This window comes from Oncorhynchus kisutch, linkage group LG13, assembly GCF_002021735.2.
Source record: "Oncorhynchus kisutch isolate 150728-3 linkage group LG13, Okis_V2, whole genome shotgun sequence".
Classification (NCBI taxonomy): domain Eukaryota; kingdom Metazoa; phylum Chordata; class Actinopteri; order Salmoniformes; family Salmonidae; genus Oncorhynchus; species Oncorhynchus kisutch.
Window position 1 is genome coordinate 77578301 of NC_034186.2, and position 25390 is coordinate 77603690.

The following is a 25390-nucleotide window of genomic DNA, read 5'->3' on the forward strand; positions in this document are numbered from 1 at the left end:
AGGACCAGAGATCAGAGGTTTCAGCAGACTTTATTTAGGATCTCAGCAGGCTGGAGTTGAAGCAATGTCACAGGTATCTGCCAATCATCAAGGGTGCGTTCAGGGGATGCCACACCAGATAAAAATGTTTTGAGACGGTTAAATGAAGAAGGAATTGAGGAAGTTAAAGCAATTTCTCAAATTTGTGCCTGCTGAACATAACCCAGTACTGAACATAACCCAGTACTGAACATAACCCAGTAACATTAGGAATGGCCCCTCAGATGACGGTGACCTCTCTGCTCTTGATGCAGTCGAGGGTAAGGTTGCGGGGGCGGGCCATGCGTGACCCCTCCCCTGGCTGTGGGGAGGTAGGCGGGTATAAGGCTGGAGTAGGCAAAGCCGAGGGTAGTGATTGGGTAGAAGCCTGTGTTGGCCCTGCCCTCAGCAGGCCCCTGGTTGGGTGTTCCACTTGAAGCTGGCTCCTAATTGTCCCATCTTCTTGATGCAGTCCTCTGATTGGCTCGTCTCTGTTCCGCTGGCCCCTGCATGGCTGCAGGCTCCGGAGCATCTCCAGTAGCTCCCTCTTCTCTAGATCCGCTTCTGCCAGCTCCTGTCTCCGCAGGCGCTCTGCCCCCAAGAGAGCCCGCACATCACACACCACCCTCGATACCTGGCCCTACACACACACACACCGGGATGTGTCATAACACACACACACACATTCCTATAGGTAGTACATATTATAAGTGTGTGTCACCTTGAGGTCCTCCACCTCGCTCTTCAGCAGAGACTCTTTCTGCACCATGTGTCTCCTCTGAGAGTCCAGCCTCGACTCCATCTCACGCCTCACCTCCTCCACCTTACCCAACATCTCTGCCCTGCAACACACACAAACACACGCATGTGTCACAATGAATCACAATATCCAATGTATAAAAGCAATGACATCGCCCTTGAGGTTCTAAAATATTGTAAATATTGGCACAGCTTTGTCAAGGATTTGTTAGGAACGACACAGATATAACATCCTAATATATCTCAATCCATCACCTCAAACACACAAACCTGAGCAGCTCCAATTCTGTTCGTAGCTCCGCAACACAGTTGTGCTCTGATTGGTCTACAGAGAGGAGGGTGTGGCCACAGCCGCTAGGACACGCCCTGCTGCGGAACTCACACTCTAACAGGTGAGACTCCAGACCCCTCCTCTCCAACTGCACCGGACAACCTGGGGAGGTGGAGAGAGGAAAGAGGAGTTAAGGAGAGGGATACAGACAGTAACAGAAAGACGAAGTTAGAGAGCAACACTTGAGACCTACTGAAAGTCTCTCACTGTCTTTCTCACCCCAACCCCTTCCTCTACCCCACTCCGCCTTCCCCTACCCCGCTCCGCCTTCCTCTACCCCGCTCCGCCTTCCTCTACCCCGCTCCGCCTTCTTCTACCCCGCTCCGCCTTCCTCTACCCCGCTCCGCCTTCCTCTACCCCGCTCCGCCTTCCTCTACCCCACTCCGCCTTCCTCTACCCCACTCCGCCTTCCTCTAGCTCACTCCGCCTTCCTCTAGCTCACTCCGCCTTCCTCTAGCTCACTCCGCCTTCCTCTACCCCACTCCGCCTTCCTCTACCTCACTCCGCCTTCCTCTACCCCACTCCGCCTTCCTCTACCTCACTCTGCCTTCCTCTACCCCACTCCGCCTTCCTCTACCTCCATCCGCCTTCCTCTACCCCACTCCACCTTCCTCTACCTCCATCCACCTTCCCCTTCCCACTCCACCTTCCTCTACCCCACAAGCACATGGCACCCCCACTCAGAGAGGCAGTAGCAAAAGTTCAAAGGAAGATTGAAGGATAAGAACGTATGTTTTTAATCATGCAAATGAATGAAACACAATCCAATCCAATACCACACAAATGCAAACACCCTGATACCTACCGCACTGGTAACATATGTAGTCTCCACCTGCCAACAACAGGTCACAGACAAGTGAGAGTTCACCCAATACCACCCCCCCCCCCCCCATCCATCTGTTGCATTGGCACATCCTCTGGGGGATGTTTCACATTAAAAATGTAGGTGGGATCCCTTCCTGAGTAGTTGGATGTTTCCCCAATACAGATCTAGGGTCTTTTATTTGCATTTCACCCATAATCGTAAAGGTTGGGATTTAGTTAAGGTAAGATGATCCTAGATCTGTAGAGCAACTGCTACCTGGAGCTAAGGTCATTGTTCATCCCAGCTGGGCTCTGTATGATGTCACCATGACAACAGGTCTACCACCTGCTCCCCTCACACAGGTGGTATATAATTTCTGCTCCGTCTAAACTAAACACACTTCCATGTAGTATACTATACATTCCTCTTATACACTTACACACACACTCTCTCTGTATTGTAATACACTGTAATCAGTGGAGGCTGCTGAGAGGAGGATGGAATGGAGTCAATGAAATGCTATCAACCACATGTTTGTTACCATTCCATTGAATCCATTCCAGGCATTATTATGAGCCGTCCTCCCCTCAGCAGCCTCCACTGACTGTAATACACACAGAGCTGTAGTACCTGTGGAGGAGCAGGATATGAAGGTGAATGGACACTCGTCCTCGTGTGTGTTTAGTGTCTCCAGGCAGCAGACGGCATCACAGCCCTGGCCAGAGTTAACACAACGGATCTGGAGCCTGGACAGGTCATTACGCATGTACCTAACACAGACCAGACCAGACAGTGGTTGTTGGAATAACCATATTATAGTGTGTGTATGTTTCTGTGTGTATGTGTCTGCGTGGGTGTTTCTGTGTGAGCGTTTCTGTGTGAGCGTGTGTACCTGTGCAGTGGTCTCAGAGTGCTGATGTCCAGTGGAAGTCTGTCTTCAGGGCAGGAGTGGTGGTGTATGAGCCAGGAGCTGATGCAGGCGTCGCAGTAGGCATGTTCACAAGGGGCCTGGAGGGGGCGCTCCAACACATCCCGACACACACAGCACAGAAGCCCCTCGTTCACGTACCCCACAAACCTCTCCAGGTCATAACCCATCCTACAGCACACACAGACACACAGATCCATGCAGAGCAAAAACAGCCAGACACCCATACAGCAGCATACAGCAGTGTTAACTTCCTCCTCAATGTTCCTGGTTCTCTGTTTTTGAGCCCCTATGACTCTCCATTCTACTGGCATTCTATTTTACAGAATACACTGACCCTTACCTGAGACTCTCTATGACTCTCCTTCTCTTCCCTCAGTTCTTTCTTCCTCTTTGGACCTCTCCTCTCTCCTCCTCTTCTTCTCTCTCCTGTCTCTGTAGTTTACCCTAGGTGAGGGTTTCTTCTGGCCCCTCCTCTGTTTGCTCTCTCATGGCCATGTCTCTGTGGTGAAGTCTCCCTAGCAACAGGGATCCTCTGCCCAGGCAGCCAGCTGCTGGACGAGACCGCAGACAGACAAGAGTTACACACACACACGTTAAGAGCAAGTGATGAAAGGAAGACTAGGCCTACTGTAATTCTGATTTATCTATTTGTTTTATTCAGACATTTTGGTGGGATACATCCCTTGGGATGAATCATTATGTTCTACAGGGGGTCCTGATGAAGCAACACACACATTAAAGGCAGTTCCTTTCAAACAGGAACATGGTGTATCTACAAACATGTTTTCTCCCTCATCCCTTTCCCTCTCTGTCTCTTTGGATGTGGGATTATCATGGATTACGCTCCCCTCTTCTCTGATTGGATTACAGACTCCATGACAACATCCCCACTGCACTCTTACCTCACAGCAGAAATCAAAAAGCAACCCCGAAAGAGTGAGTGAGTGAGAGAGAGATATTAGAGACACATATTTCCTTCAGATTACAAAGACCCACAAATAATTCGAAAACAAATCCAATTTTGATAAACTCCTATATCTATTGAGTGAAATACCACAGTGTACCATCACAGCAGCAAGACTTGTGACCTGTTGCCACAAGAAAAGGGCAACCAGTAAAGAACAAACATCATTGTAAATACAACCTGTATTTATGTTTATTTATTTTCCTTTTTATACTTTAACTATTTTCACATCATTACAACACTATATATACATTATATGACATTTGAAATGTCTTCATTCTTTTGGAACTTTTTAGAGTGTAATGTTTACTGTTATTTTTGTATTGTTTATTTCACTTTTGTTTATTATCTATTTAATTTGCTTTGGCAATGTAAGCATATTGGTCCCATGCCAATAAAGCCCTTAAATTGAAATTAAATTGAATTGAGAGAGAGAGATGAGAGAGGGAGATGTCAACCAAATAGGCAATAAACAAAGAGATATCATAGTTATGATGATGAAATCGCCACCACGTGTCAGCAACACCATAGGATATAAAGCCTAGCTCTCCAGCCTACAGCCCACTACTTATACCATGGCCATTGACTATGTGCTTTCAATATGCATTTTTAATATCATGCATTATGATAATATGGAAAATATCAATTCTAGTGTAACTCAATAGCAGTTTATGCATTTCAGTAAAACTTCTGTATTCTGCGATGTTGAATATCAATTCTAGCAACCTTCTGACCAGTACCTGCTCTTTGCAATGTGTGGGATTTAGCAGAAAGGCTTGCCAGGATGTCATTTATTTGACCATTTATTTGACTTTTATTTTCTAGAAGTGTTTACTTACCACCAGCGCTCAGTCCATGACAGATGACATCTCATTCGGAATCATCATTTAATTCCGCAAACTCCTTCAAATTGACGTGATATTTTATAACACAAATATCCATGCAATCAATATCGATGTTTCATAAATGAGTCTGAATGGCCTACTGTAGGGCAGGCAGGCTATTATCGTAAATCGGTGAAATTAACCTTGGAATCATCTGGCGAAAATCAGATTATTTAGATATCTAAATGTACACTCGTTTTACCTCTACCGGCACGACACCGGCTGACAGCGGCAGATTGTGTTTCTTGTCGCAAGACGACCGAACTAGAGTAAACGCCACCGTTTGGGGGCGCGGGAGTAGAAAACGAGTGCACTCAATAACACTGGACTCCGCCCCTCTACGTAACACGTAGCCAATAGCAGTTTACGCCACTTTAGCGGGAGAATTCGTCTTTGAAGAGTTGTGTATCATTGTTTTCTTGTAAGTAACTGTAAAGCAGAGGCTTGCTTGACTAAACAGGTATGTATGAAACACACATTTATGCCTTATGTTATCTTTCCAACATATTGTCACAAGCTAGTTGGTTGTTATAGACGATGAGATGAAAATGTTGAAGTGTTCAAGGTAGCTCAACTAATTTGGGCTATCTAGCTACACTAACGTTAGCCAACAGTTAACGTAATGTATCTATCTGAACCAACAATGACGTGTATAAACTCATCATTGGTATAAACCCATACATCTCATTGATCTGAACTAACTATTCAAGGGCCATGTACACTGAATGGAAGTAATATATAGCTATGTTATGTAAATCTGTTATTTAACTAGCTGCCTTTTACTAATCAGCTGCTTACTAGAACATTGATTAGCTAGTTAGCTAGCTGAATAAGGTGTTACAGTAGGGAACAAAAGCCTCCATACCCAGGACCACTAGTACTTGTTCTCCAGGGGGCTCAGGGTTGGCTACCCATAAGCCCTCTTATAGATGTGAAATGATTAAATCAAATATTACAAACCCCCCCCTCACTCACAGACAGGATGCGTCGCTCAGGGGCCCCCAGCCAGGTCTTTGGTAACATGGCGAAGAAGCCCCGGTTCGTCCCTCCTGGAGCCTCACTGGCTGGTCGTCCTGATCCCCCTGTGGGTACTCTGCTTGAACCGGAGCCTCTGGCCCCTAAACTCTCCCCGGTGAACGTGCTCTACAAGGTGAACACACGGTCTACTTCACTTTCATCCTTAGCCACAAATGTGACCCCTATTACTATTGTAGTTATTAAGCAACTAAGCATAGGAGTCATATTGGAGCTACTTCTCTCTCTAGCCGATGTGAGTAAGACCTTTAACAAATTAACATTCACAAGGCCGCAGGGCCAGACAGATTACCAGGATGCGTACTCAGAGCATGCACTGACCAGCTGGGAAGTGTCTAAACTGACATTTTCAACCTCTTCCTGACCCAGTCTGTAATACCTACATGTTTCAAGCAGACCACCATAGACCCTGTGCCCAAGAACACCAAGGTAACCTATCTAAATGACTATCACCATGTAGCATCTGTAGTCATGAAATGCTATGAAAGGCTGGTCATGGCTCACATCAATACTATCATCCCAGACACCCTGGATCAACTCCAATTCGCATACCTCCCCAACAGATCCACAGATGACGCAATCTGTATTGCACTCCACACTGCCCTTATCCACTTGGACTTTTTTTTTTACCTTTACGTTAAACCTACGTGAGAAGGCTGTTCATTGACTACATCTCAGCGTTTAACAACATAGTGCCCTCCATGCTCATCACTAAGGTAAGGACCCTGGGACTGAACATCTCCCTCTGCAACTGGATCCTGGACTTCCTGTCAGGGCGCTCCCAGATGGTGAGGGTAGGCAACAACATCCTCCATGCTCACCCTCAATATGGGGGCCCCTCAGGGGTGCGTGCTTAGTCCACTTCTGTACTCCCTGTTCACCCACGACTGTGTGGGTGCGCACGACTCCAACACCATTAAGTTTGCCGACGACATAACGGTGATAGGCCTGATCACCGACAACAATGAGACATCCTATAGGGAGGAGGTCAGTCAACAACCTCTCCCTCATGTCAGCAAGACAAAGGAGCTGATGGTAGACAACAGGAAACGGAGGGCCGAGCACACCCACATTCATATCGACAGGGCTGTAGTGGAGGGGCTGCATCACCACTTGGTATGGCAACTGCTTGGCATCCGACCGCATGGCACTACAGAGGGTAGTGCGTACGACCCAGTACATCACTGGGGCCAAGCTCCCTGCCATCAAGGACCTCTATGCCAGGCGGTGTCAGAGGAAGGCCTGAAAAATGTTCAGACTCCAGCCACCCAGAACATCGACTGTTCTCTCTGCTACCGTACGGCAAGCACTACCAATGCACCAACAGGACCCTGTACAGCTTCTAGCCCCAAGCCATAAGACTGCTAAATAGTTAGTTAAAAAAACTATTAAATGGTTTACATTTACATTGTAGTCATTTAGCAGACACTCTTATCCAGAGCTACTTAGTGCATCCATTTTAAGATAGCTAGGTGGAACAACCACACATCTCAGTCATAGTAAGTACATTTTTCCTGAAAGTAGCTATCAGCAAAGTCAGAGATAGTCAGGGGGTGTTAGTTAACAAAACGATTTTTTTTGTCAACTTCTCGATACTCATTGTGTATCTATTTTATTATGATGTGTTTTTTCTATTATTTCTCTGTTGTAAAGTAAGTAAGCATTTCACTGTTCGTCCAGACCTGTTGTTTACGAAGCATATGACAAATAACATTTGAATTGATTTGACTTCATCCAAGACTGTGTAAAGGGTTTCACTCATACTGCGACATGTGGACCTTCTCAGACCTATCTAACAGTTCTCCTTCCTTGCAGGTCCAGCGGAGCCTCTCAGCCCCTGCACCGCCCCTTGCCCTGCCTGTGAAGGCCTTCAGCCTGGCTAAGAGCAGCTCCCAAGCCCCAGGCCTGTCCAGAGCTCTAGCCAGGGTGCTAGGTGCAGCAGACAGTAAGAAGAATGAGCTAGAGCCTGAAGACCCTTCCTTTACAGAGGAGAACACTGGAGACCCAGCTGGTGAGTCAGACATGGGAGGATGGGAGGTGGGTTGTGGTGGTGGCACAGTAAACGGTTGCCATTGAAACCAGGTATTCCTGGTGTAGATCTAATGCATTTAAATGTGAAGCAGTACTTCTGGTAAGCTTTAGATTTACTCTCTATGTCAAAAGCAGAAGTCCTGGTGATGAAAATCACAGATTTATAAAGCAACAAAGTTACTACAAACCAACGATGATGGTAAGAATAGTCAGGAACATTTTGTGTGCCATAAGAAATGCAGTATATTAACTATGTAGCATATATTGTTTCCATTTCACTGCTGATGTTCTGAAACATTGTTTGAAAGATGCTGGGATTTTGTATAGGTTAACGATTGCGTTTAAGACCCAAAATGGTGAGGCACGGGTAGGAACTGTATTTTGCCTAATGAAATAGGGATATTTTTTATTTAAGCAGGCAAGTCAATTAAGAACATACAGTGCCTTCAGAAAGTATTCAGACCCCTTGACTTTTTCCGCACTTTGCTACGTTACAGCCTTATTCTAAAATGGATTAAATAAAAACAAATCCTCAGCAATCTACACACAATACCCCATAATGACAAACCGAAAACAGGTTTTTCAAACATTTTCAAAATTTATACAAAATGTAAAACCAATACCTTATTTACATAAGTATTCAGACCTTTGCTATGAGATTCGAAATTGAGCTCAGGTACATCCTGTTTCCATTGAGCATCCTTGAGAGTCCACCTGTGGTAAATTCAGTTGTTTGGACATGATTTAGAAAGGCACACACCTGTCTATGTAAGGTCCCACAGTCAAAGGAATTGTCCGTAGAGCTCCGAGACAGGATTGTGTCTAGGCACAGATCTAGAGAAAGGGTACCAAAACATTTCTGGAGCATCGAAGGTCCCCAAGAACACAGTGGCCTCCATCATTCTTAAATGGAAGAAGTTTGGACTCTTCCTAGAGCTGGCCACCCGGCTAAACTGAGCAATCGGGGGAGAAGGGCCTTGGTCAAGGAGGTGACCAAGAACCCAAAGGATACTCTGACAAAAGGCCAGTGTTCCTCTGTGGAGATGGGAGAACCTTCCAGAGGGACAACCATCTCAGGCCTTTATGGTAGAGTGGCCAGACGGAAGCCACTCCTCAGTAAAAGGCACATGACAGCCCGTTTGAAGTTTGCCAGAAGGCACCTAGAGATTCTCAGACCATGAGAAAAAAGATTCTCTGATCTGATGAAACCAAAATTGAACTCTTTGGCCTGAATGCCAAGTGTCACGTCTGGAAGATACCTGGCACCATCTCCAATGAAGCATTATGGTGGCAGCATCATGCTGTGGGGATGTTTTTCAACGGCAGGGACTGGGAGACTAGTCAGGATCGAGGCAAAGGTGAACGGAGCAAAGTACAGAGGTCCTTGTTGAAAACCTGCTCCAGAGCTCTCAGGACGTCAGACTGGGGTGAAGGTTCACCTTCCAACAGGACAACAACCCTAAGCACAAAGCAAAGACAACACAGCAGTGACTTTGGGACAAGTCTCTGAATGTCCTTGAGTGGCCCAGCCAGAGCCCGGACTTGAACCTGATCAAACATCTCTGGAGAGACCTGAAAATAACTGTGCAACAACGTTCCCCATCCAACCTGACAGAGCTTGAGAGGATCTGCAGAGAAAAAATACAGGTCTGCCAAGCTTGTAGCGTCATACCCAAGAAGACTCAAGGCTGTAATCGCTGCCAAAGGTGCTTCAACAAAGTACTGAGTAAAGGGTCTGAATACTTATGTAAATGTAATATTTCAGTAAAAGAAATATCTAAATGAGCAAACATTTCTAAAAACCTGTTTTTGCTGTCATTATGGGGTATTGTGTGTAGATTGAGGAGAAAAAAAGTGATTTAATCCATTTTAAATTAAGACTGTAATGTAACAAAATGTGGATAAAGTCAAGGGATCTGAATACTTTCTGAAGGGACTGTATACTTATTTACAATGACGGCTTAGCAAGAGGCAAAAAGGCTAAACTTTCCAGTTTGAGTGTGTTTTGCAGCTTGTTCCAGTCTCTAGCTGCAGCGAACTGAAAAGAGCAGCGACCCAGGGATGTGTGTGCTTTGGGGACCGTTAACAGAATGTGACTGGCAGAACTGGTGTTATTTGTATTGTTTTATTTAACCTTTATTTAACTAGTCAGTTAAGAACAAATTCATATTTTACAATGATGGCCTACCCCGGGCAAACCCTCCCCTAACCCGGACGACACTGGACCAATTTGTGCGCCGCCCTATGGGATTCCTGATCCCGGCCAGTTGTGATACAGCCTGGGATCGAACCAGGCTCTGTAGTGACGCCTCTAGCACTGAGATGCAGTACCTTAGACCGCTGCACCACTCGGTAGGGTTGCAGTAGGTATCTCAGATGGGGCAAGTGAGGGCCAAGAGGGTTTTATAAATAAGCATCAACCAGTGGGCCTTGCACTGGATATACAGAGACTGCCAGTTTACAGAGTGCCGTGATGTGTCCTATAAGGAGCATTGTTGGCCGACTGGTAAAGAACATCTAGCTGCTCGAGAGTACCTTTACCTGCCGATCTATACATTTCATCTCTGTAATTTAGCATGGGTAGGATGGTCATCTGAATCCGGGTTGATTCAGGGTTGAATCAGATGAGTGATTACGATAGAGGAAACCAAGTCTAGATTTAACCTTTGGGTTATTTCCAATGTGGTCCTTGATGTAAAAGACAGGAAAAGATGCTACGACCTCCGACAAGACATCAAACATGCAAAAGGACAATATAGGAGGACGGTGGAATCCTATTGCATCGGCTCCGACGCTCGTCATATTTGGCAGGGCTTGCACACGATAACGGATTACCTAGGGAAACAGCCATGAGTTGCCTAGCGATGCAGAACTCCCAAATGAGCTCCATGCCTTCCGTGAAAGCCCCTGTTTTTCCAGATGACTGAGATCTCGCTCTCCGTAGCCGATGTGAGTAAAATGTTTAAACAGGTTCACAATCACAAGGCTGGAATACCAGAGCGTGTTCATCAAAGCATGCGCTGACCAGCTGGCAAGTGTCTTAACAGAAATGTTCAATCTCTCCTTGTCCCAGACTGAAATGTCAACATGTTTCAAGCTGACCACCATTGTCCCTGTTTCTGAGATCTCCAAGGTAACCTGCCTAAATGACTAGTCTTGTGGCACTCACATCTGTAATTATGAAGTCCAAGGCTGGTCATGACACACATCAACACCATCATCACAGACACCCTAAACCCATTCCAATTCACATACCATCCCAACAGATCCACAGATGATGCAATCTTGCACTTCACACTGCCCTCTTCCACCTGGAGGGGAAATAACTGACAATGCTGTTCATAGACTACAGCTCAGTGTTCAACACCATAGTCCCCCTCCAAGCTCCTCACCAAGCTAGTGACCCTGGGACTGAAACCTTGGACTGAACCCCTCCCTCTGCAACTTAACCACAAAGCACTACAGAGGTTGGTGCGGCAACCCAGTGCATCACTGGGGCCAAAGACTCCAGCCACCCTAACCATAGACTGTTTGCTCTGCTACTATCTGGCAAACGGTATTGGAGCACCAGCTCTCAGACCCACAGGCTCAGTTAAAAAGCTGTTAATTTCTGATTTAGGCCTTAGCCGATACTCGTTGGTGTATTTTAGTTATGACTACAAATTCAATTATTTGCAAACCCTCACGTGTGCCTGGACTTAGAATATTTTATGCCACTTAACACCTATTTGTGGTTAGAATTTTTCCTTGAAACCAAGATCATGTATATGCTGCTTTAGAAAGGAAATGCAGCAAACCGGTATGGCCTTTCTAAGGTGAGCGACATTTAGTCTATCCATTTAGGACTGGCAGGGATTTATTTGATGCTCTGGCTTGGGCTTCAGGGAAACAAACACACACTGAATGAAGCCTAGCCAACTGTAACAAGCCTATGTTTTAATGACAGCAGGTCCAGCATTATGCAAATGAGCGTGGGTAGTGCAGCGGCAGCGCGAGGCAGATTAGAGCTGTGCCTGGGATCAGTGAGCACACGCGCTCTGTCCCCCTCCCTCTCAGAGCAACTAGTGCCTCTGTCTGTCTCTCCTTTCTCCGCTTTTCCTATCTCTTTAGCTTTTCACTAGTTTTTCCCTCATTCTGTTGTTCCCGTCGGCGGATGATTCGTGTGTTTCTCGTTGAGAAGCAGCTCTGATTTTCCTTTGTGTAAAAAAATAATAATCGCGCATTCGCAAGGACTCGCGCTGCGCGCACACCGCTCCGGTTAAACCAGCGCCGTTTCCTCTTTTCTAGTTAAACGGGAATAAAGAAAATGCATCTTTACAATTTCATCGGTATTTCCCCATGTAAGCACACACACTCCCCCCGTATGTTAGTATTTGGTGTATAGCAGTTAGAACGAGCGCTGGTTTGAGGTTTAGAGAGACCGGGCTGTAAGTAGGTCGGGCTGGGTTTAAGCGGCTTTAGCCTGCGTCAGCCTAAGCTGGGAGGAATTCACCCAAAGCCCTCCGCGGTAGGCGGGGGCCTAAACGAGGCTGGCCTAGTTAAGCCTGATTCTTATTGTTGCCCGTGTGTGTTGTGTAACACAGAGCAGAGAAGACCTCGGATGAGAGAGAGTACATGCGTTAGACAGACTGTTTGATTGAGAATCCATGAAGGGGGAGAAAGAAGAGGGACCAGGAAGAGAGTGAGTGAGAGTTAAACCAGTATTAGCCTGAGCCTCATCACAGAACAGAAAGAAAAGGGAGGTAGAGAACCAGACCAAATCTCAAAAGAAGGAGAGGAAAATAAGCAAGATATTGTGTTGAGTTAGTGCTGGTGTCTAGGCCTGGCTCGGTCCAGTCAGGTTCCCTGGGCTATGTTCTAAGATGGCGTCTGGGTCCGTCTACATGTCGTCCAGTATGGTGGGTAAGGCTCGCTCCTCCAACTTCACCCTGTCTGAGAAACTGGACCTGCTGAAGCTGGTCCGCCCACACATTCTCATCCTGGAGGAGCACACCAACAAGCACGCTGTCATCGTGGACAAGAACAAGTGCTGGGACACAGTGTCTGATCAGTACAACGTCCTGGGGGGGGACAGGCCCCCCCGCACTGCCCAGGGCCTACGCACCCTCTACAAGAGGCTGAAGGAGTCGGCCAAACAGGAAGTGATGCAACGGAGACACGCCCAGCCAGAGTACAGAGGAAGTATATCTGAACCAACCAGGAGAGTGATGGAGATGATACCTCACCTTTTCCATCATGGCGCTATCCACCATGATAAAGACCCAGCGACGATGCACAGGTGAGACTGAGACACACACACACACAGGCTGCTCTGTACAGCTCTCAGAGAGGTGAGGGACCCGCTATACTAGTAAATAGAGGGGAGGGGTTGCACTCTACTAGAGAAGGGAGGGGCTGCTCTGTAGAGCTCTACTAGTAACTAGAGGGGAGGGGTTGCTCTGTAGAGCTCTACTAGTAACTAGAGGGGAGGGGTTGCTCTGTAGAGCTCTACTAGTAACTAGAGGAGAGGCGCTGCTCTGTAGATTTCTACTAGGGAGGAGCTGCTCTGTAGAGCTCTACTAGTAATTATAGGGGAGGGGCTGCTCTGTAGAACTGAACACAGAGCTAACCTCAATCAGTTTACACATGCACACATACACACTCCTCATGCTCACACTCTTGACCTCAGAACAGCCTCAATTCGTCAGGGCATGGACTCTATAAGGTGTTCCACAGGGATTATGGACCATAGTTGTGTCTGGTTGACTGGATGTCCTTTGGGTGGTGGACCATTATTGATACACACGGGAAACTGTTGAGTGTGAAAAACCCAGCAGCATTGCAGTTCTTGACATGTACAGGTGCACCTGGCATCTACTACCATACCCTGTTTAAAGGTTCTTACATTTTATGTCTTGCCCATTCATCCTCTGAATGGCACACATTCTCAATTGTCTCAAGGCTTAAAATCCCCCTTTAACCTGTCTCCTCCCTTTCATCTACACTGATTTCAGGCAGATTTAAAAAAGGACATCAATAAGGGATCATAGTTTTCATCTAGATTAACCTGGTTAGTCTGTCATGGAAAGAGCATTTGTTCTTAATGTTTTGTATACTCAGTGTATAATTTATTATTATATGATAGTTCCAGCTTTAACTAAGACAACAAACAAAATGTGAGTTTACAGCACCTTACACATCATGTTTACAGCACCTTACACGTCATGTTTACAGCTCCTTACACGTCACGTTTACAGCACCTTACACGTCATGTTTACAGCTCCTTACACGTCATGTTTACAGCATCTTACACGTCATGTTTACAGCACCTTACACGTCATGTTTACAGCACCTTACACATCATGTTTACAGCACCTTACACGTCATGTTTACAGCACCTTACACGTCATGTTTACAGCTCCTTACACGTCACGTTTACAGCACCTTACACGTCATGTTTACAGCTCCTTACACGTCATGTTTACAGCTCCTTACACGTCATGTTTACAGCACCTTACACGTCATGTTTACAGCACCTTACACGTCATGTTTACAGCACCTTACACGTCATGTTTACAGCACCTTACACGTCACGTTTACAGCACCTTACACGTCACGTTTACAGCACCTTACACGTCACGTTTACAGCACCTTACACGTCACGTTTACAGCACCTTACACGTCACGTTTACAGCACCTTACACGTCACGTTTACAGCACCTTACACGTCACGTTTACAGCACCTTACACGTCACGTTTACAGCACCTTACACGTCACGTTTACAGCACCTTACACGTCACGTTTACAGCACCTTACACGTCACGTTTACAGCACCTCACACGTCACGTTTACAGCACCTCACACGTTTACACCTATCACCCCATTCACTCTGTCCAGTTCAAAATACAGTGCCTTGCGAAAGTATTCGGCCCCCTTGAACTTTGCGACCTTTTGCCACATTTCAGGCTTCAAACATAAAGATATAAAACTGTATTTTTTTGTGAAGAATCAACAACAAGTGGGACACAATCATGAAGTGGAACAACATTTATTGGATATTTCAAACTTTTTTAACAAATCAAAAACTGACAAATTGGGCGTGCAAAATTATTCAGCCCCCTTAAGTTAATACTTTGTAGCGCCACCTTTTGCTGCGATTACAGCTGTAAGTCGCTTGGGGTATGTCTCTATCAGTTTTGCACATCGAGAGACTGAAATTTTTTCCCATTCGTCCTTGCAAAACAGCTCGAGCTCAGTGAGGTTGGATGGAGAGCATTTGTGAACAGCAGTTTTCAGTTCTTTCCACAGATTCTCGATTGGATTCAGGTCTGGACTTTGACTTGGCCATTCTAACACCTGGATATGTTTATTTTTGAACCATTCCATTGTAGATTTTGCTTTATGTTTTGGATCATTGTCTTGTTGGAAGACAAATCTCCGTCCCAGTCTCAGGTCTTTTGCAGACTCCATCAGGTTTTCTTCCACTTTGTGACATCGGCTGATGTAAAAAGGGCTTTATAAATCCATTTGATTGATTGAATACTCTCAATACCCCCACCTAGTGCCACTTATACATGTATGGCTGTAGTAATAAAGCTGTATTCTATTCCATATTCTCTCTGTAGGGTGATGTATAATAAGACAGTAATAAAGATGTATTATTCTGTTAATCTGCAGGGTGATGTATAATAAGACAGTAATAAAGATGTATTATTCTGTTAATCTGCAGGGTGATGTATAAGCATGACTCTCCCATGGAGCAACCTGGCAGCAGCTCCTCCCTCCCAGACTACCCATCAAACCCCGTCACCCACCACCTGGACCAGGATGTGGTCAGGCTGGACCAGGATGTGGTCAGGCTGGACCAGGATGTGGTCAGGCTGGACCAGGACGTGGACGTGAAGCCTCCGCCAGACCTGACCATCCTCTCCACGCGTGTGGGGGTGGTGCTAGGAGTAGAGGGTGCGGAGGAGGAAGATGAGGACTTGGGCAGTGTCCATGGTTATGACGGCTCCCTCTCTCCCTGCCCATCCTCTGTCGTCCTGCCCCTCTCCACCTCACCCGTTCCACTGCAACGTGACCTTTACCTTCATGACCACTACCCCCGCCGTGACCCTGACAGGCTCCGTCCTCTTCAGCTGGCCAAGGAGGAGCACGAGCAGGTCATGACCAATCACAGAAAGATGGGTGTATACCTGGAGGAGAAGAGGGAGGGGCTAAAGAGGAAGCAGGAATTGGAGGAGGAGCTTCTAAGAGCAAAAATCAAAGTAGAGAAACTGAGGGCAGCCAGGCTGAGACATGGACTACCACTGCCCCTATAACTAACACACCCATGGTCTGACTGGACTGACCATATGGAACTCAGGAGGATGCTCTGAACTGTTTCTATGTCTGTGTTTAGTGTGTGGAAGAGGGGTTTGGCCTGAGAAATCATGTTTGTGTGATGAACAGTGAGTTTGAGGGAGGATTTAAAGGTCCAATGCAGCCTTCTCAATCTCAAATCATTTCTGGGTAACAATGAATTACATTACTGTGATTGTTTTCTATTAAAATGCTCAAAAAGAGACAAAAATAGATTTTTAGCAAAGTTCAATTTCTCAAGTAAGAATTTTGCTTGGATTGTCTGCGAGTGGTCTGAGTGGGGAGGGGGAAACTGATAACAAACTGTTATTGGCCGAACGGTTTTCAACTCTCTTTCTTATTGGTCTATTAACACATTTATGGTGTTGTCACCAGGCAGGCCAAAACTCCATCCCACCAAAATGGGCTGAAATTTCAGCCGATCTTTTCTAACATCTCTTAAGCTAAAAAGGCATTATCATAGTTTTCACCATTTCACAGTATTCCAATCTCATAGTGTGGAAATATACAGTACCAGTCAAAAGTTTGGACACATCTACTAATTGAATTGTACTATTTTCTACATTGTAGAATAATAGTGAAGACATCAAAACTATGAAAAAACACATAATGATTTTTTTTTAAACAAACACACATTGCACTAAAAAAGTGTTCAACAAATCTAAATATATTTTATATTCTTCGAAGTAGCCACCCTTTTGTCTTGATGACAGCTTTGCACACTCTTGGCATTATCTCAACCAGCTTCATGAGGAATGCTTTTCTTACAGTCTTGAATAAATTCCCACAAATGCAGACTACTTGTTGGCTGCTTTTCCTCCACTCTGAAGTCCAACTCATCTCAATTGGGTTGAGGTCGGGTGATTGTGGAGGCCAGGTCAGCTGATGCTGCACCATCTCTCTCCTTGGTCAAATAGCCCTTACACAGCCTGGAAGTGTGTTTTAGGTCATTGTCCTGTTGAAATACTAATGATAGTCCCACTAAGCGCAAACCAGATGGGATGGCGTATCGCTGCAGAATGCTGTGGTAACTATGCTGCCTAAGTGTGCCTTGAATTCTAAATTAATCACAGATAGTGTCATGAGCAAAGCACCATCACACCTCCTCCATGCTTCACGGTGGAAACCACACATGCGGAGATCATCCATTCACCTACTCTGCGTCTCACAAAGACAAGGCGGTTGGAATCAAAAATCTCAAAATTGGACTCATCAGAGCAAAGGACAAATTTCCACCAATCTAATGTCCATTTCCCGTGTTTCTTTGCCCAAAAAAGTAGCTTCTTATTGATTATCCTTTAGTAGTGGTTTCTTTGCAGCAATTAGACAATGAAGGCCTGATTCACACTGTCTCCTCTGAACAGTTGATGTTGAGATGTGTCTGTTACTTGAACTCTGAAGCATTTATTTGGGCTGCAATTTCTGAGACTGGTAACTCTAATGAACTTATCCTCTGCAGCAGAGGTAACTCCTGGTCTTCATTTCCTGTGGCGATCCTCATGAGAGCCAGTTTCATCATAGCGCTTGATGGTTTTTGCGACTCCACTTGAAGAAACTTTCAAAGTTCTTAATGTTCCCTATTGACTGACCTTCATGTCTTAAAGTAATGATGGACTGTCGTTTCTCTTTGCTTATTTCAGCTGTTCTTGCCATAATATGGACTTGGTCTTTTACCAAATAGGGATATCTTCTGTAAACCACCCCTACCTTGTCACAGCACAACTGATTGCCTCAAACGCAATAAGAAGGAAATAAATGTTTTAATAAGGCACACCTGTTAATGGAAATGCTTTCCAGGTGACTACCTCATGAAGCTGGTTGAGAGAATGCCAAGTGTGTGCGAAGCTGTCATCAAGGCAAAAGGTGGCTATGTTTTAAGAATCTAAAATATATTTTGATTTGTTTAACACTTTGTTTGGTTACTACATGTCTACATTTCATAGTTTGGATGTCTTCGCTATTATTCTACAATGTAGAAAATAGTAAAAATGAAGAAAAACCATTGAATGAGTATTTGTGTCCAAACTTTTGACTGGTACTGTATATAAAACACAGGGAAATCTAGTTTTGCACTGGGCCTTTTGAACAGTGTATTTGCGTAAGGAAGTGTGTGTTTTGAGTGAGGATTTTAACAGTGTGTTTACGTGTGGGACAGTGTGTGTGGTGACTACAGTTGAGTTATGACTCTGGAGCTAAAGACAATACAGATCTCTGCTTTTGTCAGACGAGAGGCGCTACTATCACTGGTTTCGGGTACTAACGGGTACTATTTTGACTGGTTTCATTTGGTTCAAAACCCTGTGTTGCTTTACCATCCCATTAGGAGGGAAGATGATAGGTGATGAGGGGTTTAGAAGGGGGTGTTGCTGTTACAGTGGTGTGATGTTCAGTGTTTCTTGTTCAGATCTGTGGTTTCATTGTTTTCTATTAAAATAGTTTTTCTAGTTTGGTTTTGTGCTTTATCATCTTCCTCTTCCCTTATCCAACCTCCCCTTCTCTATTCCTCTCTCTTCCCTTCTCCAACCTCCCCTTCTCTATCCCTCTCTCTTCCCTTATCCAACCTCCCCTTCTCTATCCCTCTCTCTTCCCTTATCCAACCTCCCCTTCTCTATCCCTCTCTCTTCCCTTCTCCAACCTCCCCTTCTCTATCCCTCTCTCTTCCCTTATCCAACCTCCCCTTCTCTATCCCTCTCTCTTCCCTTCTCCAACCTCCCCTTCTCTATCCCTCTCTCTTCCCCTCTTCTTTAGCCCCTCACCCCCACATATCTCTCCTCACCTTTCCCCTTCCGTCTGGACTCAATATGAAGTTATCTTCACTGTAAGCCTGCTACCTGTAAGAGTGAATGTTTAATTCAGACCCTGTCTGCAGGTAACTGTTACACTAGTGAAGAAGTGAGGTAAAGCACAGATGCAGTGATGCTTAACTACAGTGACTATACAGTCCTAATATAGTCATTTTTTAGAAGAAACTGGATTAAATGTTTCTCTGTAAGGCAAGGGAGACCCTCTATAGAGATAAATATAGTGAAATGGCTTGGACAGCCTCTTGCGGCCCAGGGCTGATGTCTCATCCTGGGCATGGCACTGTAGGAAAGTCCCAGGCTGCAAGTAGAGTGGAGGCCTCAGTGAAGTAGCAACCTCTGCTGGTGAACATGTGTACTGCCTCTCAGCATATCTTGCATAAAACCTTTGTGAATCATAATTTTAAATTTGTGCACACACGCAATTCACACTTTCCTAAATTGTATGTTGCTGCTGTCAATAACAGAATTGAAAACAAATGTATTTTAAAAAGCAATTCAAAGCCTTGGTTCAGGGTGTAGTATTTTATTATTAGGAGCCCCATTAGCTAATGCTGAAATAGCAGCTAATTTTCCTGGTGTCCACATGAAACATGACATAATACAGAACATTATTGGACAGAACTACATACATTTAAAATAGGAATTCACGCTTTTATACCTTCCTGCTTTAGCTTATAGAAAAGACCAATCAGTATCTTGTACTGAAAAAGAGTTGAAAGACTTGTCTCCACTGGTGTTTGTTCCAGTATATTTAGAGTTTGCAGGCTGCTGTTTGTGTGAGCAGTAATGTGTGTGTTAATGCTCTGATTATTAGTGTTGATGTTTTCTGGGTTTCAGATTTCAGATGTTCCTCACAGAGTCCGGCAGGATGCTGTGGTCCAGTCGGGGCAGGGTCTGGTAGCGGTGCTGGTTCTGACGGGCCGCGGTACTTCAGTGTGATGTGGTGTAAGGCCAGTGGGAGGAAACACAAACGCTGGCAGGGAGACGCTGTCCTGGTGACACGAGGGCGCACCGCCACGCTTAAAGACATGGAGGGCAAGGACATCGGCAAGGGTGAGTGTGTGAACATTTTAGGTTTCCCCAAACACAGATTAAACATAGCCTTTGACAAAAAATCATGCTCAATGGAGAATTCTGATTTGAAAGTGGTTTTAGTCCAGAACTAGGGCTACTCTGTGGCTAGGAGACCGGCCCTGAGAGGGTTATTCTCAAAGTGCATCGGAGAGTGATTCAGATTGTGTGTGTAGGTAGTGGCTATAAGGTATCAGAGCTGGCATCGCTGGGTGAAGGAGAGACCTTGATGATAGGAGCTAAACAGGTGGAGGTGATGGGACTCATATCAGAGCTGAACTACAATAAGGGCCGCTGTTTCCTTGACGTCCATGTGGAGAAGGAGGAGCCTAAGATATCAGCTCCTCCCCCCTCACAACGCCCAGCTTCCAAACCGTTCTGCCGTCCGACGCTATTGGGCGGAGAGACTGATAGGGGAGTGGCCAAGCCTCAGGAGGAGGGGCCCTGTAAACCACGCCATGACCCTCTAGCACCAGGTAAATACACAGACATACAGTACACTCTCTCTCTCTCATCACACACACACACATGAAGTTACACATTCTCACACACTTCAAACACACCATACTCATCATCTCTCTAATGGTGTGTGTAGGAGCCATTGTCATGCCCCGGCCCTCAACCAATCACCAGTGGACGTATAACAAGGCAGGCCTCCCACTGGTGGACGTGGTGGTTGACCCCTACTTGACCTCTCACCTCCGACCCCACCAGCGAGACGGCCTGCTGTTCCTCTACGAGTGTGTCATGGGGATGAGGTAATAGGAGATGTGTGTCTGTTCATGATGAATACTCTGATCACTCCAAAGTGTATGTTGTGTTCTACTTTGATTAATTATCTTTGTGTGTGTGGGTGGTGTGTGTCAGGGCTACATGTAGGTACGGTGCTATCCTGGCAGATGAGATGGGTCTGGGTAAGACCCTCCAGAGCGTGGCTTTGACATGGACGCTGCTAAAGCAGGGCCCATACGGCGGGAAGCCGGTTGCTAAGCTTGTGCTGGTGGTTGCCCCTGGCAGCCTGGTGCAGAACTGGGGGGCGGAGTTTAAGAAGTGGCTTGGCCGTGAGAGGATCAACGTCTACACTGTTAACCAGGTAGGGGTGTGTTTGATCAGCATCTACACTGTTAACCAGGTAGGGGTGTGTTTGATCAGCATCTACACTGTTAACCAGGTAGGGGTGTGTTTGATCAGCATCTACACTGTTAACCAGGTAGGGGTGTGTTTGATCAGCGTCTACACTGTTAACCAGTTAGGGGTGTGTTTGATCAGCGTCTACACTGTTAACCAGGTAGGGGTGTGTTTGATCAGCGTCTACACTGTTAACCAGGTAGGGGTGTGTTTGATCAGCGTCTACACTGTTAACCAGGTAGGGGTGTGTTTGGTCAGCGTCTACACTGTTAACCAGGTAGGGGTGTGTTTGATCAGCGTCTACACTGTTAACCAGGTAGGGGTGTGTTTGGTCAGCGTCTACACTGTTAACCAGGTAGGGGTGTGTTTGATCAGCGTCTACACTGTTAACCAGGTAGGGGTGTGTTTGGTCAGCGTCTACACTGTTAACCAGGTAGGGGTGTGTTTGGTCAGCGTCTACACTGTTAACCAGGTAGGGGTGTGTTTGGTCAGCGTCTACACTGTTAACCAGGTAGGGGTGTGTTTGATCAGCGTCTACACTGTTAACCAGGTAGGGGTGTGTTTGGAGGAGGAGGAAGAGGGGGAGTGTGTTTCCCTGTAGTGCTGTTTCTGATCCATATGGTGATGTGTGTGTGTGTGTGTGTGTTCCATGTTGTGTTGGTCATTAGGACCACAGGGTGGAGCTGTTTGCAGCGTCTCCTCTCCACAGTGTATTAGTGATCAGCTATGAGATGCTGCTTCGCTCTCTGGAAGTGGTGAGTTGGTTCACAGCAGCTTATCTAACAGGGGTGGGAAGTACCACTGTTACAACACTGTTGAATTACACCTCAACTCCTAAATGACACAGAATAGGAGTACGATGGATGATACACTCATGGGACATTATAACGTTGTGTGTGTGTGTGTTGTGTAGGTACAGAAGCTGGAGTTTGGGCTGGTGATCTGTGATGAGGGTCACAGGTTGAAGAACAGCAGCATCAAGACTTCCTCTGCCCTCAGCGGTCTCAGCTGTACACGCAGAGTTATTCTGACAGGTACACACACAGCCCTCTGTTTTATTGACCTTTTACTTTCTCCTAGTATTTAGTCATCTATTGTGTTTGCTGTACTGTAGGTACTCCTGTCCAGAATGATCTGCAGGAGTTCTATGCCATCATAGAGTTTGTGAACCCGGGAATTCTGGGGTCGTCTGCTGCCTACAGGAAGGTGTACGAGGAGCCAATCCTCCGCTCCCGACAGCCCATCTGCACTGAGGTACATTAACCATCTACACTCTCTATATCTGTCTCTATACCTCTACACTATCTCTCTATTGTACACTCACAACAGCCCATCTGCACTGAGGTACATTACCCATCTACACTCTCTGTCTCTATACCTCTACACTATCTCTCTATTGTACGCTCACAACAGGCCTCCTGCACTGAGGTACTGTCCCCATCTCTTTCTCTCCCTTCATTCCTTCTCTATATCTCTCCCTGTAGGAGGAGAGAGTTTTGGGGGAGGAGCGAGCGGCTGAGCTCTCTCGTCTGACTGGTCTGTTTATTCTGAGGCGGACCCAAGAGATCATCAACCGCTACCTGCCGCCTCGTCTTGATTGGACAGTGTTCTGTAGCCCCTCCCCCTTGCAGCGGGAGCTGTACCAGGCTCTCCTCTCGCACCGTGTCATCCGAGCCTGTCTACAGGGGTCGACACAGACTCACACACACCTCGCCTGCATCACCGCCCTGAAAAAGCTCTGCAACCACCCAGGACTGCTCTACTCCACTGTACAGGTATGACACACAAAGACACGATGATGATGACAACAATGATGATGATGATTGTGTGTGTGTTCCAGGAGCGTTCTGATGGCGGCTCAGCAGAGGGTTCTCTGTATGAAGGGCTAAGAGGTGTCTTTCCAGAGTCTTACTCATCTGGGGGCTTCAGTACAGCTGACTCAGGGAAACTACTGGTCCTGTCTGACCTACTGACCACTATTCACCACCTCAGCCCTACTGACAGGTAGGTGTGTGTGTCTGTGTGTACGTGTTTGTATGAAGTGCGTCAAGGGATCCGGGCACACTGGCATTGGTTTGTTGACACCATAGGGATCCTATTAAATTACTAGATGGGCTGTCATAAACCCTCAAAGTTCCAGAATGGAGTGAAAATGGCAGCCATATTGGCCAGGGAGAATCCAAACCTGTCTAATTGGAATGAATGACCATAGAGGCAGAATCCAGATGTTTCTTATAGAGGAAAATAAAAGCAAAGCATGTGATATCAGAAATTGTGTAATAGAATTATTGTCAACCTAAAATATTGTCATATAATTATAAATACAATGTATATGGATTTTATACACATTTTCTGTATAAATAGCCTCTGTATAAATATATGTGAACAGACCATAAATGTAAACATTTTAGTTTTCTTGGAAAGCTGTGAGTTATATGATACAATGTCAGTACTTGTTGCATTTACAGCTTGTCTCAGTACCATCGTCAACTGATGTCAGCGAGTGTCTGGCTGTGGATTGACTGTGTTTCAATGGAATGTTGGCAGTTAATTAGAAACATTTATAGAATCATTCCTCTAAAACTGTCTGGCTAACAAACACACGGCAGATCAATTCTTTAAATGCATTACTTTATATAATATCTTATCACAGCACAATATCTTATCACAGAAATCCCTGACCAACATGGCTGATCTTTAGACCATCATAAGAAGGTTCATGTCCAGTCTAGTATTCTAATTCTATGGTTGACACACTCATACTCTGGCACATAACCGTGAGATGATCTTGACCATCTTGATCCTGTGTGCATGTGTGTGTGTGTGTACAGGGTGGTGCTGGTGTCCAACTACACTCAGACGTTAGACCTACTCCAGGACCTGTGTGTCCACCTGGGCTACACCTACTGTCGCCTGGACGGCAACACCCCCACCATCCAGAGGCAGCGATTGGTGGACAACTTCAACAGCCCTCACTCCGCCCACTTCCTCTTCCTCCTGAGTTCTAAAGCCGGAGGGGTGGGGCTTAACCTGATCGGCGCCTCCCACCTGGTCCTATACGACATCGACTGGAACCCTGCCAACGATATACAGGTACACACACACACACACACACACACACTCTCACTCACCAGCATGTGTATGTTTCGTTCACATCTGAAACACACATGTACACGTTACTGGTCAGTCAGTACCTGCTATGCTCTTGGAGGAGTGAGGATGAGGAAGAGGCCTTCCTCCTGATGTGATAGTTGGGCTGATGTGTGTGTGTCTGTCTGTGTGTCTGTCCCCCTCCAGGCAATGTCACGAGTGTGGAGAGACGGACAGAAGAAGACTGTTCACATCTACCGCCTGCTCACTGCAGGTACCATAGAGGAGCGTATCTTCCAGAGGCAGGTGTCCAAACAGGGGCTTTCTGGGACAGTGGTGGACTTGGGGAAAGGGGCAGAGCACACCAGCTTCTCCTCCAATGAGCTGCGAGATCTCTTCAGCCTGACGGGCACACCCTGTCTCACTCACGACCTGCTACACTGCAGCTGCAGTATGGACGGATCAGCCCCGGGTAATATATAATGGAGTAATATATGACTTGGAGTTACATTGTGTTGTTTAAGTGTTCCCTTTATTTTTTTGAGCAGTGTATAATCACACCCGTTGTCTGCTTGTGTTTTTATTTAATGTGTTTCTTGTGTTTATTATAGAAGAAGGAGAGGATGAGGCACCTGCGTCTGATAGGCCGTGCCAGCTGGGTCGTCAAGGTGACCGTGGTGGGCCGGGGCAGAAGCATCTGAGCATGTCAGAGCTGATGCAGTGGAGACACTTCGCAGGGGACACACACACCTTCAGAGATGCTTACCTGGACCATGCACGAACCCACATCTCCTTCGCCTTCCAGTCCACCATCTCACACACCACTCAGTAACACACACACAGGCTTTCCACAAATGACCTCATGCAGAGACCTAAGAATTGTCCCTTTCTGAGAAACATTGGACTATGTTATTCTTTCTTTATATTCTCTACTGTTTTTACAGTTTGATAGAAGAGAACGTGTAAATTATGGAATAAACTGCTACGTTATACTGTGTATTCCATCTGTCTTTTTTTCTGTTGCAGAAATAACAAGATGAATCAAACACTGCAGATCAAATCAAATGTTATTTGTGACATGCGCCGAATACCACAGGTGTAGTAGACCTGACCGTGAAACGCTTACTTACATGAATCAAACACTGCAAATTAATCAAATCAAATTGTATTGTTCACACACATGTTTTGCAGGTGTAGT

General features: G+C 45.9%; 3 protein-coding genes across 6 annotated transcripts; 2 read left to right on the plus strand and 1 right to left on the minus strand.

The window, feature by feature from the left end:
- Positions 1-11: 11 nt before the first annotated feature.
- rnf41l (ring finger protein 41, like) lies at positions 12-4886 on the minus strand. Of its 3 annotated transcripts, none has more exons than XM_031787526.1 (7): positions 4648-4886; positions 3185-3392; positions 2806-3012; positions 2544-2683; positions 1048-1210; positions 740-860; positions 12-658 (listed from the first exon to the last, which is right to left on the minus strand). In XM_031787526.1, the coding sequence occupies exons 3-7, from the start codon at positions 3009-3011 to the stop codon at positions 260-262; spliced, it is 1029 nt and encodes a 342-aa protein (XP_031643386.1). In that variant the 5' UTR covers position 3012; positions 3185-3392; positions 4648-4886; the 3' UTR covers positions 12-259. The 3 variants fall into 3 exon arrangements, with proteins under 3 accessions (XP_031643386.1, XP_031643387.1, XP_031643388.1); XM_031787527.1 differs by having other exon boundaries at positions 3185-3395; XM_031787528.1 differs by having other exon boundaries at positions 12-609; positions 4648-4885.
- Positions 4887-5063: 177 nt separating this feature from the next.
- Positions 5064-25189, plus strand: LOC109883294 (DNA repair and recombination protein RAD54B). Its single transcript, XM_031787530.1, has 15 exons — positions 5064-5152; positions 5670-5842; positions 7543-7738; positions 19741-19956; positions 20151-20450; positions 20570-20732; positions 20842-21067; positions 21771-21857; positions 22016-22136; positions 22217-22356; positions 22587-22877; positions 22943-23106; positions 23934-24195; positions 24400-24664; positions 24804-25189. The coding sequence occupies exons 2-15, from the start codon at positions 5675-5677 to the stop codon at positions 25022-25024; spliced, it is 2820 nt and encodes a 939-aa protein (XP_031643390.1). The 5' UTR covers positions 5064-5152; positions 5670-5674; the 3' UTR covers positions 25025-25189.
- Positions 10926-18548, plus strand: LOC116353160 (fibrinogen silencer-binding protein-like). Of its 2 annotated transcripts, XM_031787532.1 has the most exons (3): positions 10926-13036; positions 15468-15575; positions 15618-16679. In XM_031787532.1, the coding sequence occupies exons 1-3, from the start codon at positions 12621-12623 to the stop codon at positions 16057-16059; spliced, it is 966 nt and encodes a 321-aa protein (XP_031643392.1). In that variant the 5' UTR covers positions 10926-12620; the 3' UTR covers positions 16060-16679. The 2 variants fall into 2 exon arrangements, with proteins under 2 accessions (XP_031643392.1, XP_031643391.1); XM_031787531.1 differs by having other exon boundaries at positions 10929-13036; positions 15468-18548.
- Positions 25190-25390: the final 201 nt, after the last annotated feature.